This window comes from Diadema antillarum, unplaced genomic scaffold (assembly GCF_040938485.1).
Source record: "Diadema antillarum isolate AM-2024a unplaced genomic scaffold, OU_Dant_1.0 seq00001459_RagTag, whole genome shotgun sequence".
Classification (NCBI taxonomy): Eukaryota; Metazoa; Echinodermata; class Echinoidea; order Diadematoida; family Diadematidae; genus Diadema; species Diadema antillarum.
The window spans coordinates 1,210,033-1,232,222 of NW_027272204.1; the positions used below are offsets into that span (position 1 = coordinate 1,210,033).

Here is a 22,190-nt window from a genome sequence, read left to right on the forward strand (position 1 = left end):
CTGCTTGTAGAGGATAAAAAAAAACATCCTACTGCAATGAGACTTCTCTTGCTCAGTGGCAACTGGTATCTAGAATGATACCTTCTGAAGAGGTATCACTGGCGCTACCCTGGAGGGAATTTGTTATACCTTGTGTATAAAGGTATGTAAAGCGACAGCCAGTCCGGCCTGATCAACACTAACAGCGTATAAGAATGGAGGGAATTTTCTTTCTTTCTTTTTGTGCAGAGAGTGTAGTTACAGAGGTGTTTTTTCCTTTTCTTCTTCTTCTTCTTTTGCTGTTTCTCTCCATGAATGAGATTGTATGCTCAACCTGAATTATTATGAACACCAAGTGAAAGAAAAAAAAGGAACAAGAGGCTAATAAATTATGAATAAGATCAAGAGAGAATGAAAGAGAGGTGAAGCATTGGGCATTTGTTCAAACATAACCGTGTCACTGCCATGAGCTGGCTTCAGCTAAGTGGTAATGCCACTGCCCTGTAAGCAGTAGGTGACGCGGGTTCAAATCCCGGGCTAGTTCCTTCTTTATCACTTGGAGTTCATTTACAGACTGAGAATACATTCTTATTTACCAAGAGAAATGGCACAAAAGAGTAAAAACCTCTAGAACTATTAGAATAGTTGTGCAGGAAAAAAAGTGATCCTCAGAGCACGGGTCCTTCCATGATTTGAAGTTTCCTGCGATGCCACACCCTACCTGATTCTCTGGTCCACCAGTTTCTGCTCCTCCTCCGCCACGAGGGTCCGCCTCTGCTCCTCGGCTTCCTGGAGGAGCCCCTGCTGCCGGTACCAGTTCTCCTCCTGGGCCCGCCGCCTGCCCAGCTCCGCCTGGAGCTCTGCCGCCGCCTGCCTCTGGTGGAGGTACTCTAGCTCATCCTGCCGAATACGCTCTCTCTCCTGGGCCTTGGGGGAGGGGGTTGGGGTGCAGGGTGGGAACCAAGAAGGGGGAGGGAGGGGGTCAAGAAGGAAGGAAAGAATAGCATCACCATAAAATAGCTACTTCGTGCTTTAGAGTATTGTGCTCACTATTGTTCCAATGGAATATTTCTTGGGACATCACTAAAATGATGTTTTTACTGAAGTAGAGGACACTTGAGAGATGTGATGATTTTTCCCATTAAAGAAAAACAAGAGGTTTTTGCACCTTAGCATGGCTTGATGATGTCATTGGAACCTTGTCTATACCACTCTCTTTAACATTCTGTATGCACAGTTACAATTTATATGCAAATACAAGGAATTCAGTAAGATGATTCCATGATTCGCATGAATGCATTTTCTCCTATTACTTCTCGCCCAGAGTTCCCTTTATTATCTGTAAACAAAGGGTGAGAAAAATGGGTGACTGAGAGACCTGTAACTATCCAAAACTGCAGCCAAACTGAGGTTTGTTCAAAGTGATATCTAACCCTTTACTTAAAATACCATCAATTTTCCAATCAATGGCTAAATTGTAACAACTGGCTTCCTGCTCACAGCTACATGTAGCATTACCACATACTGTGCTCTCAGAGAATCATAAAATGCATGTTGCACCTACCTGGTAGTCGACGATAAATTTGGGGTACTTGTTGAAGACGGGATACTGCCCCCGGGTGAGCGGGCGGAGATCTTCCAGCAAATTCTTGGGGTGGACGTCGTCAGGGGTCCCCTCCTGGATGTGGTACGCCTCCAAGATCACCGCATTTATGTCGACAGCGTTGCGGTGGTGGAAGAAATACTGTGGCAGTGCGCAGGGGTGACAAGAATAGCAGGATATGAATAATATAAGACTTAAAGGATCACGTGGTGTACACTTCAAGGAATAACTGTTCACAAAACCATGATGAGATTCATGTCCTCAAGTTTTCATACAGCTTGTAAACTTCAAGATTTTCATTTCTTTTCTTTTTTTACTGTTGCACTAAAAGGTGATGTAAAAGGGTGAAAATGCATTCCTCTCCAATGTCTCAAGCATGAAAAGTGTAAATCTGACTAAAGACAGGGGATTTACTGTAACCATGCCCTCACTTATTTTCCACGGGTTGCCATAGATAAGGAAAAATAACTGGAAGGTACTTTGAACTCTCAACAGATGTAAAAAGAAATTCTTTTTAATGACAATTATACTTACCAAGAGCATTTACAAAAGGCAATTGACACATGTAATCAGCAGTTAGAAGTGTGGCTAATAGGATGACATAAAGCCTAACCTTGAAGTCATCCTTGTTTGTGCACGCCAACAAGGCACCCCTGGAGCAAATAAGGTAGGCCACCACGAGGAGGAGGAGGAATGAGGGGTGGTTGGTGAAGACGTGGTCAAACACTTTCAGCCACTCTTCCTTTGTCATGACCTCCGAGAAAAGGGTCTGCATGACTGGCCATGCATACAGCTACATGGGGGTGAAATGACAGTGCACATTTTAGCTTATCATATTCCTGTTTACCGGTATATACCTCATTTGATGAATCCTCGATAACGACTGGTTGAAATCGGGGGCATAAATTCAATACGTGACTGCAGCCTCATAGTATCTGAGCTGCCCCATAGTGCCAAACTGCCCCATAACACTAAAATGCCCTCTTTTTGGCATGTACGCGGATGTGTGTACATGTACTGTAAACGCTTGGCTTCCACAGCGTGTGAGGTGACATGTGCCCAACGCAATTGCAATGTAAACGTCTATGGCAGCACCTGATGTGTAAACTTGCTCGTGTAATCATGATCAACAGACCGAGTAAATATTCTTTTAATTCTATTCGGTACATAGAACAGATATAGACTACATGTACGATGGACATTCATTAAGGGCATTGTTAATATCTCTGCTCTCAGGATCTCAACTCATAATTGCTATGACTTTGGGCAAGGCAATAATATCAACAATGCACCCAAAAGAGGTCCATGTCTGAATACCACACAGACTTCTGGGCACTTACAAAAGTTTAAAATTCTTTCTATATTCATCGATATAAAAATGTGCAGTTGCCCCACTGGTAGTTTGGTTATTCTGTCAGAGTTAGTACATATTTGGCCCACTTGTTTGACAACTAGTCATATTCACATGTCACCAATGTAGCATGATATGTATTTTCCTTATCAGTAAGACATGTATAATACAATGTAATTACATACTATTCACATGGGTTGGCAGCTGAGATAACAGCAGAAGGAGCATCTGTAGTTCTTGTTTAATTTCTTATTACCACTATAGCTCAGGTGTGTGAAAAGTTTGTACACATATATGTGGTATTTCTTTCCTTTTGACGACGTACCTGCGAGGTGACTCCATACGCAACAAAGTGCTCCAGCAGCTTTCTGTCATGGCAGGCAAGAACATTCTCCACCATGCCAAGGACGTTGATCGGAGGGTTGGGGAAGTACTCAAACCAGTGCTGGCACCAATTGACTGCAGAAGTGGAGTAGAGGTGTTGGTGTAACATTTAAGGATGAAAGAGATTCATATATATATATATCTATTTCTACAGTTTGTGTGGCATATAAACACTAACAAAATAAAACACAAATGCACTGTCTTGTGCGCTGTCCTTACAAAAAATAAATATCCAGCAGTTGATGCACATACTTAAATCAAACTTTGTAAACATCAAAGTTTTTGAAACAGCAAAGGAAAGAAACATAACTTAAGACATACTACACTTGATTGTATTTGCATGTTGTCTATCTCTCTGAAAGTTTGAAAATCACTGATATACACGCAGACAAACAAAAAATATAATAATAAAGACCAAGAATAAAAATAGTCACTGGCAGTTTGCATCTCAATCGCAGAAGCAAAAATTTGGCTCACCCATATGTAAAACTTCAGCAATGGGAAAGTAATTTACATGTAAAAGCAATTCAAAAGGAATTCTCACATCACCACGAGTTAAAACATTTTACCCATTAAATGTGGGCAATTGCACAGGGCTACACATATTTGATGAAATGTGATATGAATGGCTACGACGGGATGATAAATTTCTTTCAGCTGAAAATGACCACTCCTTCTCAATTTGGCCAGACGGAGAGACTGGCAGTTCTCACCAAGGATGGTTGCTATGACTTCAAAGCAGACCAGCTGGTTGTTCTGGAAGAGCTTGATGAACGGGAAAGCAAGGAGAGGCAAATAGTCCATCTCACCGAAGATGGCCGACCAGTGGGCCAGTCCAGACAGTGTCCTAATCAAAGAATGTGTTTGTGTCACATTTTGGGAAGGCAAAGGGGAAGAAAGTGAGACATTTTAGCACCACTATTCAATGGAAATTTCTCTAAGTCATAAAGTTATTGCACAACAAACATTGAGTCAAAGGTGAGACATTTTGGCACCACTATTCCATGGAGGTTTCTCTCAGTTATAGAATTATCCACACTAAAAGCATCAATACAAAGGTACAGAGCAGTGAAAATTTGACAATTATGACATAGCAAAATTATAGCATAAGCATGTCACAAGTTGGTGCACCCTACCATTCACAATACCACAGTTTTGCATCCCCTAAACATTCATTATGATCAGTTGGCTGTCATGACACTTGATTATCGCTCATTTAACTTACTTAATAAAATGTCATCTTATCATAGTTGTCCTAACAATTTTACTCAAAATTAGGACTACCAGAATACATCTTTACCCCTGAAAAGGATATGTAAAATCTTATCCTGTTGACAAAAGCCCACCAGAAACTTGCAAGATCAATATGGTTAACAATGGGGGAAACTTTACTACATAAATAATGGACATAAAAAGTGTTTTTTTTTTTCAGTCTCTTTGCCTGATGCTATCCTCTCTAAAGATCAAATCCCATCCACACAGCACTGTGGACCCTCCTTGCCTCTGTAAGACCCGCAGGAGTTTCCTGCTCTTGATGGGGTAGTCTTCGTGGACCTTGGCCCAGGCGATGTGGCTACCCTTGTCAACCAGAGTGCTGAAGGCCGCGTGGTTCTCGGGCAGTCTGAGGATGGAGCGCCAGATGAACATTCTGTGGCAGAAAGCAGACAAAGAAAGGTGAATCCTGGGCCCCGTTTCATAAAACTTGTTTTCAACAACAAGTTATAATAGTTGTTATAAACTACTGAAATCCTTGCCTCTGATTCGCTGAGAGCAAATTTGACATAGAAATATGGCAGTTGTTACTGATAGCAAGTTTTATGATTTATGAATTAGCTTCTCATATTCTGGTGCAATATTCTTATTCAATAACCATTAGACATGTGGTACATTGATAAATCTGTACTTTTAAACAAAACATCACTTGATATGATTCGTTCTAATAAGTGCTCTGAAATATGTAACTAAATTTCTTCTAATAAGTGCTCTGAAATATGTAACTTCCGGTTATATTTACCCCTTTGAATCATCCTGACTATCTTTGTTGCTTATAGTTATTTATGGAATTTTCATTTTTATTTTACATCATCCACCATTGTATCATATGCGTGGAACCCTTTGAAAATAAGTCATCTACTAAAAGCGCTGTTTGCCCTGTGAATGGAAATAACCACCCCCCCCCAAAAAAAAAAAAACAACAACAACAACAACAACAAACAAACATGAAAGACACTTGTGTATGCTCTTTGACAGAGGACAGACATGAATGGTAAAACCCCAAGTGATCAAGGGCAAATGACAGTGATACAGGCAAAACATTCTGTAACAAAGTTCAAACATGAATACATGAAACTCAGAGAGATTCACAATGAACCATAATCACATAGATGAGCATTTTGTGACTAGACACAAACAATTAGACAAAATCTTGGTGATGGGAGGGGAACAAAAAGATGCACACTAATATGCGGAGGTTTAAATCATGCACTTATCCACATGCTGAAATATAAATAATTTGATACACGATTGATACAGGTATAAGCCCTCATTTGCATCACATTACTGGGGTCTCCATGAAACATGAGGTAAATATACATCATTGCAGGTAAATATGAGAACTCATTCAGAACTCTCACAGAAAACATATCACAACATCAAAGCTATGATCTCTAGGTCATCATTCATGTGATAGATAACAACCTTTAACCTGTAATATGATGACTTGGGGACACCTCACACATTCAACAATTTAAAAAAAAATGTAAGAAATGATGTACTTCCTTATGGCCAATTCTGACACTCACCCAAGCCAATATTTATCATAGCCTATTTTGATACCAAGCTCTATCTACCCATAAAATTTGGCAGAAAATTAGGGTAGGAGTACACAGACGATTACAACCCAAACATGTTTTGTTTTCCAATCTCTGATGGACATCGCATCACATAAGTCCGTCCCTGGCATTATTCTTTTTTTTTTCTCTCTCACCTGTACTTGGCAGGATACTCCCCATAGCCTTTCAGTATGGCTGTCAGTCTGCTCATACTCAGCCCTTCTGGCAGAGGGGAAATCTGGTTGACAACAAATCAACAAACACAAAGAAACAAAGAAATGGAACAAATTAATCTAATATAACTGCATACAGCATAAGGACACCATAAACAGGGTGGTCCACAACTTGAAATTTTAGCATGTTGCAGGGGGGAAAAGTGATCTTGCGCGTGAAAGTATGTGCGCGAAGCGCACATCACGAGCGCGAAGCGCGAAGTCCCTTGCGGCCGGGGTCCAGGGCCCGCTTAAGGGCCCTGGAAGCTCTGGGGTTCTAGATGCTCTCTGGTGCTATCTTCGCCTTATTTTGAACACTTTGATCACCATGATCACTCTGCAATGCCAGGATAAAAATCATTAATATCTGAAAAATTATTATGTTAATTGTTTGATTATGACATAAGATTTTAAATTTTTCTTGAAATGTTAATATATCATCCTTACTCATAAGACGTTAGACCTTTTGAATATATTTTTAAATAGATATACTCCTCAATGGGGATGCTATGATAAATGACAAGGACATCTTGAACTTGTACTCCAGCAGTACAGCACACTGACTGTTTTTATTTACTTTCAGTTAACCGAGTTTCACATTGAAATGCCAAGATAACTGTGTACTGACTCACAAAGTAAATGAGATAAGTGTAGAAAAGTGAGAACTGCACTTTTGCAGCCTACTGGTAAACAGACATTAGTTAACTTGAATGACATTTAACAAAACTCATATCTGGGTAATTCTATCCACAATAAGCCTTTCATCAATATTTCACTTAATTTTCTTTCTTGAAAGGTGTACATTGTGTTAGAGAGAAATTAAATTTCCTAAGTAGCAGTATTAGTAAATTTCATTTCTCTCTGACACAATTTTAATCTTTGATAGTGTTGAAAAGGTAAACCTTAGGCTTATACTATTTTCACAAACGTATTGTATTGTACATTGTGCTAACAACTCTACAAGACTACGAAATGTTGATGCTTACTTCCAATGTTTCGGCCATGAATGGACTGATTACAGGACAGAAAATTGCACAAAGAATGGAGAATTCAAGATGAGATTCTGATGAAGGTGGTCACACAGATATTTCATGATCATACTATTACCAGAGTGCTGAGTGGATCATGACAAACATATCCTGAAAGGAGACAATACAACATTTTTTAAATGATAAACAGAAGTCTTGGTAATACTAATGGTATGTGTATTTTGAGTAAGTACATGTACAGTAGCAGCTCCATGCATAAAATGTAGGATCATCATCTGTTCAAACTTCAATATGAAGAGATCCATCTGCATGCCGCTAATTTGTACCAGTCCAGCTGCTCATAAGTCAATTCTCCTGTTCCTAATGCTGGCCCAGTCTTCCGCAGCCTTGTCGAAGGGGAAGTCATTGGCAGGAAGTGGGGAGCCCTCCACACTGACAATCATGAGGGAGTTGAGGGTGTCCTGGATCAGCCGGGAACGGTTGTCTGTTTTGATCCTTTTCATTGCGGAGAAGCCTCTCTCACAATCTGAAAAAAAAATGGTAATTTAGATAAGCAAGTTAGTCTTACATTCAATTGAAACAAAGAATTGAGTAAACTAAAAACTTAAAACTAATAATAACAAAGAAAGTATCAACTGAATCTTGAATATATTACTACTTATTGCCAATCAGATTTGATTATCATTGACGCGACAGGGTTATCTCACCTGCCGTGCTCATTGGGATAACTAGAGCCAACTGGGCAAGGGATGATAGTACAGGCATTGCATCAGCATGCACCGTACACATGTCCCGAAGGACATCACTGAAGCTCTGCCTTTGGCCACTGTCCCTCAGCAGAGCTTTTAGTGCAGAGTGCTCCCGCCTTGCAGCATCTGCACTTACTATGGGGACATCCTTGTAGTGGTCTGTCAAGAGCTGAACAAAAATATATATGTATAATATGTTGGATGATATTATATACTCAGGAGTATTTTTCTTTATCTTCTTTTAATAAGATGGTTTTATGTTGTTTGATATTTTCCCAACTTGGCTGTAGCTATTACAAACACCTTGAGTCAGCGGTATTGCAATTTAATATATACACATGTATGGAATGTAGTGACTTCAGAGACTCTAAGTATGCGGTATCTATACAACTTACTACAGATTATATGATTACTGGTATGAACATAAAAAGAAACTAAAACATATTAAATTCAAAAAGAAGAAAACTCACATCAAGTTCTTCCTCCCCATAGTATAGGGCGTTCTGATCATCTAATCCACGATAGTTGCTTGGGTCAAAGATGACAGAGAAGGCATTCAAGAGGTCTGTGTGTGGGAATCTCACCTGCAGCTGGTTGATCAAGGCTTGTATGTAAGGTGTGTGGACCTGGTTATGGTTACAGGGAAGATATATATATATATATATATATATTTTTTTTTTTTTTTTTTATAGAGTAAGACAACATTGACAATGTGTATTAAATTAGCAATACATAAAACGAATAACTTATTTTTCGAAAATGAACAACTCTGATATCTTATTACTATTAGATTTTGCTTTATAATTACGGTTCTCTGGAAGTCCTGCAGATCTTGCTCACTGGCCTTCATCTTGAAGCCGGCATCAGTGAGGTCTTGTAGCCGCATCCTCAGTTCTGATGTGTACTTGCCTGGGACAACGAGTAGACCTTCCAGAGCTGTTATGGCTGCTTGGATATATGACTTGATGCCACACATATCAAGTGACTGAGTCTGGATCATGAAAGGAACGTAAACAAGATTTAGTATGTCAAATTAGTGTCATATGATGTTCATTGTTACTTAAGCATGTCAAGTCTACAAACATGTGAACACAGCAACTTGTAAAATATATGAATTTGTGTTCCTATATAATAAGGAAGAATGATCTTTGAAGGCTAAAACAACTGTTGACAACATAAACCTATTTTAGAACAATCATAGAATTTTAGTAAAGTAAAAATTAGAAAGTGATTTTAAAATGTTACTCATGTATACAATTGTGTAGCTAATTAAATGTAAGTCTGTATCAGTATACCCGCCATACCTGAAACCTTTTGGACAGGACAGACAGCAGAGGGAGAACGTCAGACATCATGTGTAGCATTGCAGTGAAATCCCATTTGTTCACCTTCCTCAGGAGACCTACAGCCTTGTCCTCGTCATTGACTTCAGCTTCATGTTCGAGTGCCATGATTACGCAAGGTAGGATCTGCCGCATTGTGTCTACTGCAGCATCATGTGACAACCATCGAACTGCTTTCGGCTGTTTGGGCTTTAGACGAGGCTGATCCATGGTCAGCTTTAAAGATATAAATTGAACATTATGCTAATACGAATAACTAACAATGAAGTGAGACCACATTACTTTTTGTAGTACAGCGACTAGACAATATTGAAAGATACTGATTTGAGTGATTAGATGCAAAAATGTACTGTAGTGTACATCATGATAAATGAGTGTAGATTCTGCATTACCATTATTCATAAAAGTATAAGAAAAACTGATTTATCCTTTTTATATATATATGTATATATAAACAAGTACCTGGATGTTTCGGAGAACTGCTGTCCTGTTCGGAGACTTTTCAAAAAACCAGAAAATGGACTCCAGGGTATCATGGAAACGCTTCACCCGTGGCAAGGCCTCGCATGCAGACTTGGCAGCCAGTGCTTCTCGATGGGCAACACAGTGGTTTCCAACGACGAAACTACACTCCTAGTATATACATTGAACATGAGATAAATGACAAAGGAATAAAGATACAATAAATTTCTGTTTCAAGATTTCTAAAGTCTTATTTTCAAACTGTGATGTGTGTTAGTGTGGTGTGGTGATGTAGTACTAGTGGTTGACTTTTGGCTTGTAATCAGCAGGTCTTGGGTTTCAAACAAAAATAGAAATTCATTGTGACTACATGTGTATATATCAAACTTTGATTTAAATTTTAATTTGAATTAAACTTTCTGGAAATTTTCTTTCAGGATGATAAGTAATTTGGAATATTGGATTTTAGTATATGTGACTTACTGCTTTCAGAAGGACAGCAACCCCTCCCCTGCGACCAACCATGACACTGGCACCATCCGACCCGAATCCTCCAAGACGACCAGCAAGCTGAATGTCGTGTTTCTCGGCAAATGATTTGACTGCCTGTAATATTGTCTGTGCTTTGCCATCATCCAACTGAAGAAAAAAAAATCAGTTGCAATTTAATGTTCCTGAACCGTGAACTGTCTACAAATAAATACAGAATATGATTTGAATTGGGTCAGACAATAACAATTGACCTAACCTTATAATATGTGTGAATGTCAAAGTGAAATTGAATTAATACAAGTTAAAAGGTAAGATGGCAAACCTTTTCCATTCCTAGGAAGTACACATGCGTCTTTCCGTCTTCTACTGTCTTGGCATATATGATCAGCTGCTTCTCCACACTAACATCAGTGGTCTCGTCAATGAGAAGAGCTATGAACTTGCTGGACCTCACATGCTCCAGGACCTGTTGGCGCACTACATCACCTGTATGTAAAATTGGTTATTGTAAATATGTTATCAAAAGGGAATAAAGACTGATAAAAAGAGCAAGACTTTACGCCCATGTTATGCATGCGTCTTACAATGTGACATCATACTTAACAAACAGTTGGTACAATACCATGCCACATCTCTCCCTTTCATTTTGTGACTACACTTCCACTTTCCTTTCATTTTTGTTTTGTGACTAAGAGTAAGACTAAGTGTACTTATATTTTCCTTTGTTTCAATCTGCAATTTTAATCACAGACATTATTTTCATTTCATGTGATGTCTTAATTTTGAAATTTATTTATATTTATATTATTAGACAGGACAATTAACTTGCCTAAAACAGTCACCATCTCTTGCATGGTGCGTTTCGAGGTGTATCCTTTTGAACCCTGAACATGAAGAGAGTTCAAATACGAGCAGCCGTTGATGATACTGAGTTCAATCAGGTCTGCAAAGTGTGAGGTATAGGGTTGCTCCTTCTTCATTAGAAAGTACATTATTCGGAGAGCTGCAATGAATGCTTGCCGCTCGACTGACACGACGGTTTCCAGCGCTTCCTTGATTCCACCTCTCTTGGCAGCATCGTCTGCCTGGGTCTTCATCTGCAAAGCAACTTGATGGGCTGTAGAATTTTGATGCTGTTTCAGTGAGGCTTCGCGATAGCTTGTGCACGGCACAGATACCCACACGTGCACTCCCCTTACTTTGGCGATGTCATATTTTGTACACCATGTGCAGTACATCCCTTTAGAGTCAGAGATAATGAGGAAAAATAAAAGAGAATATGAACAAAAATTGCACCAAGACTTGATGCTGCACAATATAGAGCTACCTGGAGCTAAATTGAATATAAAATCATTTTATCCAAACTACTTTTCTTTATTACTTTTATTTTTATACAACTACCAATTAATTTATTACATTCATCATGAATGTAATTGATAGTTGTATGAATAAAATACCGGTAGATTAATGCTAAAATTTAAGATAAAGATTACAAAAATCTGGGATAATTGATATTACTTCGGTACTATAAGCTGGCAATCACCTGCAGAATGTGTTTTACCTATAATTGCAACTTGCCTAAAAACTTGAAATTGGGTTTCATTCCAAAAGTATGTTGACCCCTGTCTATGACTTTTCACCTGGTTGTGACCTTCACCTCCGAAAGGGCTATCTATACCACCCAGCTTAGTCATGAACCATAACCGAATGTGCTACATACATCACCAGCTAAATCACTTTGGGAAAGGCACCCAAAACAAGGACTGAAGTGTATACAATCGTTCTGACAACTTCAAATGGGGAAAATCCATTTGGAACATTTCAGATTTTCATACCTTTAATACTTATCACCACTGAAATTGATACCCTTTGGACAACCTGCCTTCTGAAGATAATGCCATCGATCAAAAGCTGCCAAGCACAACGCGATGGCTGCTAGTCTCTTGCCGACAGATGAAGTTTATTGGCCCCGAGAGACCTCGCCGACCTCGTCTCGGCGGTCAGCCCAAACACGCTAATCCATGTAACATTAATCATTAGTTGTCTTGTCCAGGGAATAAATTGTTCTAACTTTCCCCATTTCCAATGTATTCTACGCTAAAAACCTGTTATGTAGACTTCCCCCAATCTTGATAGTCAGATACCATGAACCCCATAGCGCCTAACCCCTGTAGTGCTGTAAAAGCGGCTTTCTACAAGTTTTTTTTTTTGTACGTGGGTAATGTACAGGTCTTACATAAATACCCCCACACCCTAACGGCTACCTACCGGGCCCATCAGCTAAATCTGATTTTTGTTTTCTACTCTTGTCTTCATAGCTTGAATTATACGTACCGGTACTACATGTATCTGCATCACGTTTTATTTATTTTTTAGAACAACTTTCGTATTATTTCCATTATACAGTAAACTTGAAAACTCCGATTAAATTTGCAAGTAATTATGTAAATTAACCAACTAATACAAGCTTACCTTTGTCTTCCTCATAGTCTAGCCACGGGTACGTCTTGAGCCATGGGTGATAGAATTCGTTTCTTTGACCTGGTCTTTTACTTGTGTTCTTCAGCCTTTTAGAAGGGACAGGACAATGCGCAGGATCATCACCGCCTGTGGCCGTGGTCTCTTGCACCTCAACAGCGGTATCGTCATTAGATGTAGAACTACTACTAGTACTGGGCCTGCTACTAGTAGAAGAGGCACTGCCAGAGGCAGCAGTGAAAAACCTGCTTATTTTTGACTGCTGCATCATGAAATCAAAGTTATTGAGTACTCGTCGAATTCAGTTGAACATTGTATGTCTCACTTCCCAGTGCTGGCGACTGCTTGCTCCCCAAAATTCTGATATTAGCCTAGCGCCTACTAGCTAGGTACTCGACTCGTCAGGACAAACTTTCGCCCTCATATCACGCAGAAAATTCGACACGCTGGCGAAAGTGAGTGCGTGTTGGGCGCGTGGCTAGTCGACACGTTAATGGGGGTGGCCTGCAGCACTGTGCGTAGAGAGACATCATGTTCACATAATTTCACTATGACAGCATACAATTGTGACTGGGTAGTTTAGCTTTACTGCTTATTTGCGTCAGGACTGCTAAACCAATGAACAAGATTCTTACTTCACAAAAATGTGCAGAATCTCTACTTTCTGAAACCGTCCGCCCCAAGTTCGTGTGACCTTCCGTTCACGAGATATCCCATGTGGAAGAATTGCAAGACAAAAGAATATGCTCAAATTCGTCAAATTTGGACTGGACATTATAAGTCATAGACAAATCTGCTCATAAGGTACTTTTCTGATCAAATTTGCGTCACTGCTCCAAATGTTACAATAATGATATATACACATAACTAATCCCTAAAGTGTCCACTTTCAGAATCCGGGCGCCCCAAGTTTGCTTCTTAAATAGTTTGAAAGTTATGGCAGATTTTGTGGAAATTGATGCGTCGATTTTTGACCCGTTTTACGTCTTGTAGCGTTCGCGCGGAAGCGCGTTTCGTAGATGACCGAAAGTTTTCTATTACTGTGTTACTAAGTACAATTTTTTTTTTTGTATTCTTTCATCCCCTCAATCACCCTCAAGAACACGAGACACATTTGTTTAGCACTCTTTTTTTTTGTCTTCTTCTTCATTTTTATTTTCTTTTTATTTCATTTTTTACCACACCACACAGCATGCATTCGATCACCCCATCACATACTCGCTGAACAACACAACCAGGAGGTCACTCTCAATCATAGATTTCTTCGGACACCCCCGTTATTCCAGGACTATGATTAAAACAAACAAACAAACAAACAAAACCCACACTTAATAGGGCGGGTGGCCTTGGATGTTAAAATATGGCACATTCTTGAGTTCCTGCTGCGATCGATTTCATTCGTTAGAAATTCAACTTCGGCGCTCGAGTAAAATCCAACTTACTAAGGTTCAAATGGAACGCATGGCTTTTTAGATAAAAAATAACCAGCTGAATCTACAAAAAAAAAAGATTAAACAATTTGCATTTGCTTACTCCATCGTTCGTTTTTGTTTTTGATTTTTTTTTTAAACGAAAGATGGAGGTAATTTTCTCTCTGCGGCAATGCTTCGAACGCATCTAATTTTGCGTAACTGCTATGCCGATGGCAAGCTTCCTAAAGAATTGACACGAATCCTTTCAAATATACGAAACAAAGTCTGAGAAAAAATCCTGGATATCCTGACGGTGAATTCCAGTGGTATCAATATCCTTCTCACTACCAAAATTTAATCATCTGTTCCTTGCGCCATTTTACCAACCAGCTGTTCCTGAAAATTTCATCCTAATCTATTCCCAACTTTTGAATATTTTGCGAATAGAGAGACAGACAGGCAGACAAACGAACAAGTACGAACAAACCAAAGCAGCAAATATATATTACTGTATATACAAGCTTTGGCGGAGGGGGTGTGCATTTCATATCGTTTATTTTTGCGTAACCCGACAACAAGCGTGACAACAATACAAGCGAGCACGTGTCAGCCTTCCTCGGCCTCCGACCCTCTCTTTCCGTCCTCTCTCTCCCTCTCACATACAGTATACAGTATTACATACAGACGGCTGTCTCAACGTGCCGCTGCACGGGCTAGGTGTAACTTCACACAAATTGCTGTGTGTGTGGATCCCGAATCAGAGCGCAATCCCATGGCATGTACATGTGAGCAGCAGGGAGATGAGACGTGAGTGAGCAAGTGTGTGATGTGGTGTTGTGCGAGTACTGCAGCTTGTTTGAGCCGCGTTGTGTCGTGATCGGTGCGGTGACTGTGGATAAACTTTTGGCTCTTGTAAACTGCTGCTCCTTTCAACAAGGAACACCCTATAAGTCATTTCCTTGTAAGTTAAGAGTTAGTTACTTTAGCATGTCGCAGTTTTTTTACCATGGCGCTTAGAATGTCGCACGTTTTAAAGGATGTCGCGCAAAAATTTTAGCATGTCGCAGCGACATGCTAAAACCCCTCGTGGACCTCCCTGCATAAATGTGTCTAGTCAGGGTACTATCACGAAAGAGCTGTTCTGGCTCAGCAGGTGAAATCATAGACTATCTATCACAAACCACCTGCCTGCAGCGGTTGTGTCCCTAGGACAAGGCACCTTATCCTCATTGCCTAGTCCTTAGGAGGGGACCAAAGCTGCTTGCTTAAAAATATTCACCGCTACCTTAGTAGTCACATAAAAACAAGTCAATGCAAATCAATTCTGTTCAAATCAAACTATTTTTCTTTCTCTTTCCCATTGCACACAGAAATGGTGAGCTCTTTTCAAGCAGATCTTAAATTACCCATGGCATGCAAGACACGTGCAGAATATTGCTCCACAAATTGACAGAAAGAAGAGGACAATCCAAGAATGCTTTCACTTGTTCCAGTTGGGTGGACTAAAAGCATTACTCTCTCCAGCAGAAATCTGACACATGCCATTACAATACCAGATATCCATTTGTGATAAAAATATCAAAAGAAATTGCAGAGGCCTCATATTGAGGATTACTATCCTGAAGTCAATCTAAGCACGTGGTATATAATTTTACTGCAGGGATAATGGCAAAAACATAATGTGGTAATTCATTGCTACTGGAAATCCACTTCCGACGAAAATGAAGTTGAAATTCTCACCTGGCTGTCATCATCATCTTCATCATCCCCATTCACTTCCACCCTGACAGTGGCATCTAGTCTCCTCCCAATGCCATTCCGTCCCTTGGGCTTGCCATCTCTGCCTCCTCCCCTTCCTCCTCCTGCCACGCTAGCTGCACCAAAAGACTGGGATCCAAGACTACCGGGTGTCATCGACCTGAGGGTCGATCTCTGTCTGCGGGATGTCGCACGGCCTTGGCGTTGTGATGTAGCCTTCACCAATGGAGGAGGCGGCTAGAAACATATAAACATTCATCAAAGTATTGAGTGTCTATTCTGAGTGATGTGCTATTGCTACATTCTGTCAGTTTGTGCTGTCATGAACCAGCTACTGTATACGCCAAATATTTCGCATGGTTTTTATTTTCGCGAATTTCGCGAGTCAGGTGCTATTCGCGAAAATAAAGACAAACTCCACGATCACGAATCTAACCACTTGCGAAATCGTTGGGAATTCCCGATTCGATAAATTTTAGACTCGCGAAAATATGGCGTATACAGCATTTGAAACTTTTACAATGATTTAGAATTATAAGAATAGAAATTGTCCAAGGCATAAATTGGAATGTCACTGGAAAAACACTCATGCACAAACACATATAAAGAAATGCAAACTGTGTGAAAAGAGGGGGCATTGCCAATGGATCCAATGATAATTATTCCAAAATATTTTGTGAGAGAATGAAAATGGCAATACAAAGACACAACATGATTATAAAATTATCAGCAGAAAAAATGTAAAACATGGCCACCAAGCCTCTCATCATTTTCCTCTTCACAGGCAGCGACTACTCTGGCTAGCTCTCACATCTGGTTATGTGATAGCAAGAACTGCAAGCCACAAGGGCACAAATTCTTCTCAGTATCTTTCAAATTCATTATCATTTACTCTTGACTGATAATATCTTGTCAAAAACACTATGATATGCAAAGGACACTAGTTGTGCCATACTAGAGTTTCCATAACATTTCATACCTCTTTACACTTTATTTGACTCGTGAGTGACTCTTAATTTAAAAAACAGAGTCTATACTTACTGCCAGGTAATTAACTCTTAAATTACGATAGTAGGGTCCCGTTTTATCAAAATATGTAATCGATCATAAATTTCCTTACTACACAGGCTGCCATAGACTTATGATAGAAATCAACTATATAATCAATTATAACTCTTCATAAAACAGGGCCTAGGAGTTATGAGAACAATATGAAAACTAGACACCTACAACATCCAAACAAAACTGACAGTACACTATGTCCCCCAAAAAAATTCAATCGAATTTTCCCATTGATAACTCCCAATATGATTAAACTGTCTCAATGCTACTTCAGGGTGTGGAAATAGAACATCTCAACTGTATTTTGCAGAAAACTCCATTCAATTTGGTTAAGTAGTCACAGAGGAATGTGGATTGTTGTAAAACATGTCATGGGTCTGATTCTTCCAAGTTTACTAGCACTTGGATGCTCTTGGAACTGCATATTGATGTGTGAACACAATGGACAGAACTTGGAGGGTAGGGATTCCTGACATGTATTACAAAACTCCTCTTTACTCTTTGACCACTGAAGCAAATCAGATAAGGTTTTCTGTAAGATGTGGGCAATGAGTTATAGTTTCACACCCTGAAATAATTGTATTTGGATTGATTGACTATTTTTAAAGCTATCATTGCTGAGGGAACCGTTGTAATTGTTTTTGGGGACATATGGTACAGACACATGAAATTGTGAAGCTGATGTACATTGCTATATATCTCACCTTGTTGAAATCTGATAGGAGCGCTGCCACACTGTATATGTTCAGTCTGCCACTCTCCATCACGGCCACTATGTTGCGGCCCGAGGGGCTGACCGTAAAGTGAACCGCCCTGTCATCCAGGCTGCCGAGGTCAAACAGCAGCCGGCAGCTGTGGATGTGGACAAACCTGACCAGTCCGTCCTGGCTTAACACAACAACCATCTGTAGTGTCACAAATTTTAGAGAATTTTAACTGACAAAGCCACTAGGGTTGCATTTTATAAAAAGCAACTATATAGTGGGTTACACTAATTGTAGTTATCATGTCAACAATGGATAGTACACATTCATAATGAATTGTCTCTTGCCACTTCATCCCCACAAAACTGAAATAATGGCATGTTGAAATCATTGTAAAATACTTTTGAAAAAAGGAACCCAAATTTTTACATATTCTTCTGAGCTTTGCACCACATAGCAAGATCTGGGCTTGCTAAAGTGGTAGGTTATGAAAAGAAAAAAAGAAAGAAAGTCTATTTCACTGAATACTAAAGTCAGCCTCACCAAATATGATATAGGGTCTACCATTTAATTGCCTTTGTATGTGTAAATCAGAGAAGCTAGATATTTTGACAGCTCTGCCGAAGATGTATCCTGATTTTGATCACTGCATGTATTTATACACATGCTGCTCATGCAAGTTTCTTTTTGAGCGATGAACATCAGAGGCTGACAGATCATTAACAGGTGACAATTTGTAATGTGGTGACCAATGGAAATCAGTGCAATCATGTGACAATGGTGCCCTCTAATATCTATGGCACTACATACCATAACTAGTAATGACCTATACCTGTCTGAACAAATCATTTCAAATGATAGTAGCACTTCTCATTTCTACATACCAACTCAAGTTGACCCTCTTGCTAACAGTGAAAAAAAAAACACAAACAAGAAAGTTGGCCTGGAACTAAAAAACAAAAACAGAAATTTAAATCCATCACAGAATAGATAAAACTATCTCCTGACTATGCTCACCTGACTAGCGCCCCCATCAAAACTCTCAGGCAAGAAGTGGAGCTGCTTGACGGCCCTGACTTTGGCCGGCATCTCAACTATCCTGAGGAGCCGTCGGCTGTCCAGGGCCCAGATGTGCAGGAACTGTGACTTGCCACCAGCCACAAGAAGTCTCCCATCCCTATTAAACAGAAGTACAGTGAAGCAAGAGATATACAGAATGGCTGCCAACTTCTTCAATGACAGACTTGGGATGAATCGCAAACAAGCATACCTGCCATGGGTCTTTAGGATGACAAATACCTGTACTTATTGGCAATAAAATATACAGCTAAGTGTTGGGTGTGAAGATAATGTAGGCATAGTCTAAGGATATTCATTCATTTGTGCCTACAGGCATGTGGATCTATACTCATTTGACTATTCATGGTAGGTTCCGCTCAAGTAAATGCAGTGCAAGCACAGGGCACATGATATGTGTGAGTGTGCGTGTGTTTGTGTGTGTTTCCTGAACAGGTGATGCAACATTTTGGGTTATAGCTGTTGAAACTGAGCAACAACAACTTTTGCTATGAACACAGTCAACAAAATAGGCCAATCTAACACACTTTCTTCCACATTTTCAGGGATGATATTTCTGGGCCTAAATGTTGTACACAAACTGTACACCATGCAATTTCTCATCACAGTCCAACCATAACTTAGTTATACGCTTTAAAGTTTGCCTGAAGCTCAAGAGAAAAAACATGATCACAAAATTTGTGTTCACATTAAATTGTAATGAAAAAAAAAAAAATTATATATCCTCTTCACAAGCAATCACTATTTCTTTTGTCATACAAATACTAGTAGAAATCTGGTGCAGAAGCTACATTAATATATTGGATGTGTAACCTATACTTTTCAGGAAAAAGAGCTTATTCCATCCACTGACCATGTTTTGGTAATCTTTACTGCCACGTACATATTATGTTCTAATTCAAAACTGCCTATGATTTTTACCAGTAATTCTCCGCTGCTGAAACAGTTCCATACTCAATCCCTACACTTCACTGCCTTTAATACCTGGGAGTGGCAAACGCCTTGTAGTGGGCCCTGTCGCCTGGCGGAATGGGCAGCTGGTACTTGCATTGGAGTGTGTCCGACTCCCAGGCAAAGATGGTGTCATCTCGGAAACAGGTCATGATTGTGTTGCTGAGTGGGAGGAAGAACACCTACACGGAGAAACAACAAACTATGGTGCATTACACAATACCAATCACAAAGGTAACATTACTAATCAACTACAAATGTTGGCATTAACTAGTTGATACAATTCAAATATCATGAAATGTACTGACGATGGTCACAAAGAACTAGGAATCACCATAAGCATAAAATCAATAATCACAGGAAAACTAGAAAAGCACTCTGAGAGCGCAGACCTCTGCCAAGCAGCTACTCCGATGATCTTGCTCATCCATAGAGATCAGTGATTTCCACCCATACATATGCATGCTGAAAAATCGCCCCATTTTCCAATGTAGAAGCCTTTCTTGCGTCATAAACCCTCAGCTGCGCGGCGCGCCTTGCCCTAGCAGAAACTAGAGCACGCACTTTAGTGCGCGTATGAAAACCTCAAAAATGCGCAGCTTGACCCTACCTGCCAAAATATTGAAAATCCTTCAAAAAATCCATAAAAATTTCTGGATCACTACCAAATGTAATCATCTGTTCCTTGTGTCATTCTCAACCTTCCCTGCAAGTTTTATCTAAATCCGTTTCAAACTTTTTGAGTTATTTTGCACACGGACAACAAACGGTAACGAAAACATAACCTCCCCCCTTGGGGGAGGTAATTACAGGAAAAATGATACAGATGACGACAATAATAACTGTAAAAATGATGATCCTCAAATCAGAATGATCAGTGAGATCATCAGTTAGAGGCAAACACTTCATATCAGAGGTACTCAAAGTAGAGCGACTACTTAGACGAAAAGAGGCTGAAGTTTTGTACTGACTTTTTAAGCATGCTGAGTGATATTATGGTATTACAAATGCACACACGTATGACTTACTGTAAAACGAGGAATGTCTGCGTGCATTTTAATTTCACACATTTTACGCGAGCCGAGTTTTGCAAGATTAAAATGCACGCTAAAGATCTTGTCTACACTACATGCATTCAATGTTAGAGGCAACTCGCGAAAATTTCATGCTGCGAATAAGGCCGTCTGCTCCCATTCGCGAAAATTTCACGTCGTAAAAATATTGTGTTTTACAGTATACTGTTGACTTCTTTTTCAAGTTTTGGCAAGTGTATGGCATCAGTCTTAGTTTGTACTTTACTTTTTACCTTGGTGATATTGACGTCATCTTTGACATTAAGCTTCCTCTTCCGCGTGAAGGTATCCAGATCCCACAGGAGGGAGGTGTCACTGGACGTGGTCAGCGCGTAGCGGCCAGAGGCGTGGACAGAAATGGAGTGAACTGGTGTGTCGTGTCCCTTCATCCAAGCCACCATCTCTTTGGTATCTACATCATTCAAACAGGCAGCACTGAGTTTATGATTGGGGCACTGGTGACAGCTGGCAATCCCCTAAAAAACTGCAGAAACTACAGTAAAATTGGAAGTTATCGTGCCAGTAATCTACAACGTTGAGGCTAACGTCGAGGCTTTTATTGTGGCTACTACTTAAAAACACTGATCAATTCCGTGCTTATTAACGTCGATGTAGGGCAATTTGTCAATCAGTTTCAATAATCATAACGCTCGGCCAGGTAAATATGAATTTTGCATGTTTTTTAATCTTGCAAAAGATCATGGCAATTCTGCAAGCACTTCAAACACCTCACTGCTGTCATGACAGCTACGGGCTCAGCAGCACACACATTCTATGGTAAAAGGTATCTACTGGTAGTCTGTGTTATGACAGCAAATTTAATCGGCCTGCAGGACTAGCGAACATGAAGAAAATTACAAATGACATAGCAGAAATATCCTACACTATATACCAAATCTTGTCTACTTAAATAGCTAAACTCATAGGCAACTTGACATGGGGGAGGGGGGGGGGGGGGGGGGGGAGGGAACACAGACAAAACTTGTTAATGAGGCAACATTTCAAGTCTAAAGGATGTCTCATTCTACCCGTGTCATAGCACTTCAGGGAACAATCCGATAGTGCCACAAGGTACTCCGTTTTGCGGCGCAAATTGAACGCCAGGGCTGTGCATGGCACTCCAGTTTTCTGGACGAGCTGGAACCTTGAAATGGAAAAAAAAAGAAGAAGCAAACGATCAAACATATGGATCAAACATGAGAGGCTTCCTGTAGATTAAGATGAAAAGAATGGAATAAAAAAACAACAAAATATACATATGAATATAAGTGTGCACCAAG

The 22,190-nt window shown here is 39.9% G+C and overlaps 1 protein-coding gene across 1 annotated transcript in view; it reads right to left on the reverse strand.

The window, feature by feature from the left end:
- The window catches only part of LOC139709703 (TBC1 domain family member 31-like), a 36,382-nt gene that overhangs the window by 8,743 nt on the left and 5,449 nt on the right, over positions 1–22,190 (reverse strand). The window contains exons 3-15 of the mRNA XM_071621659.1: positions 21,939–22,054; positions 21,144–21,322; positions 19,871–20,019; positions 18,827–18,986; positions 17,810–18,010; positions 16,026–16,280; positions 6,304–6,386; positions 4,819–4,965; positions 4,031–4,164; positions 3,259–3,392; positions 2,196–2,375; positions 1,544–1,723; positions 701–906 (exon numbers count right to left, since the gene is read on the reverse strand). Of these exons, the coding sequence (XP_071477760.1) occupies positions 701–906; positions 1,544–1,723; positions 2,196–2,375; positions 3,259–3,392; positions 4,031–4,164; positions 4,819–4,965; positions 6,304–6,386; positions 16,026–16,280; positions 17,810–18,010; positions 18,827–18,986; positions 19,871–20,019; positions 21,144–21,322; positions 21,939–22,054 (2,124 nt within the window). The remainder of the gene's footprint in view (positions 1–700; positions 907–1,543; positions 1,724–2,195; positions 2,376–3,258; positions 3,393–4,030; positions 4,165–4,818; positions 4,966–6,303; positions 6,387–16,025; positions 16,281–17,809; positions 18,011–18,826; positions 18,987–19,870; positions 20,020–21,143; positions 21,323–21,938; positions 22,055–22,190) is intronic.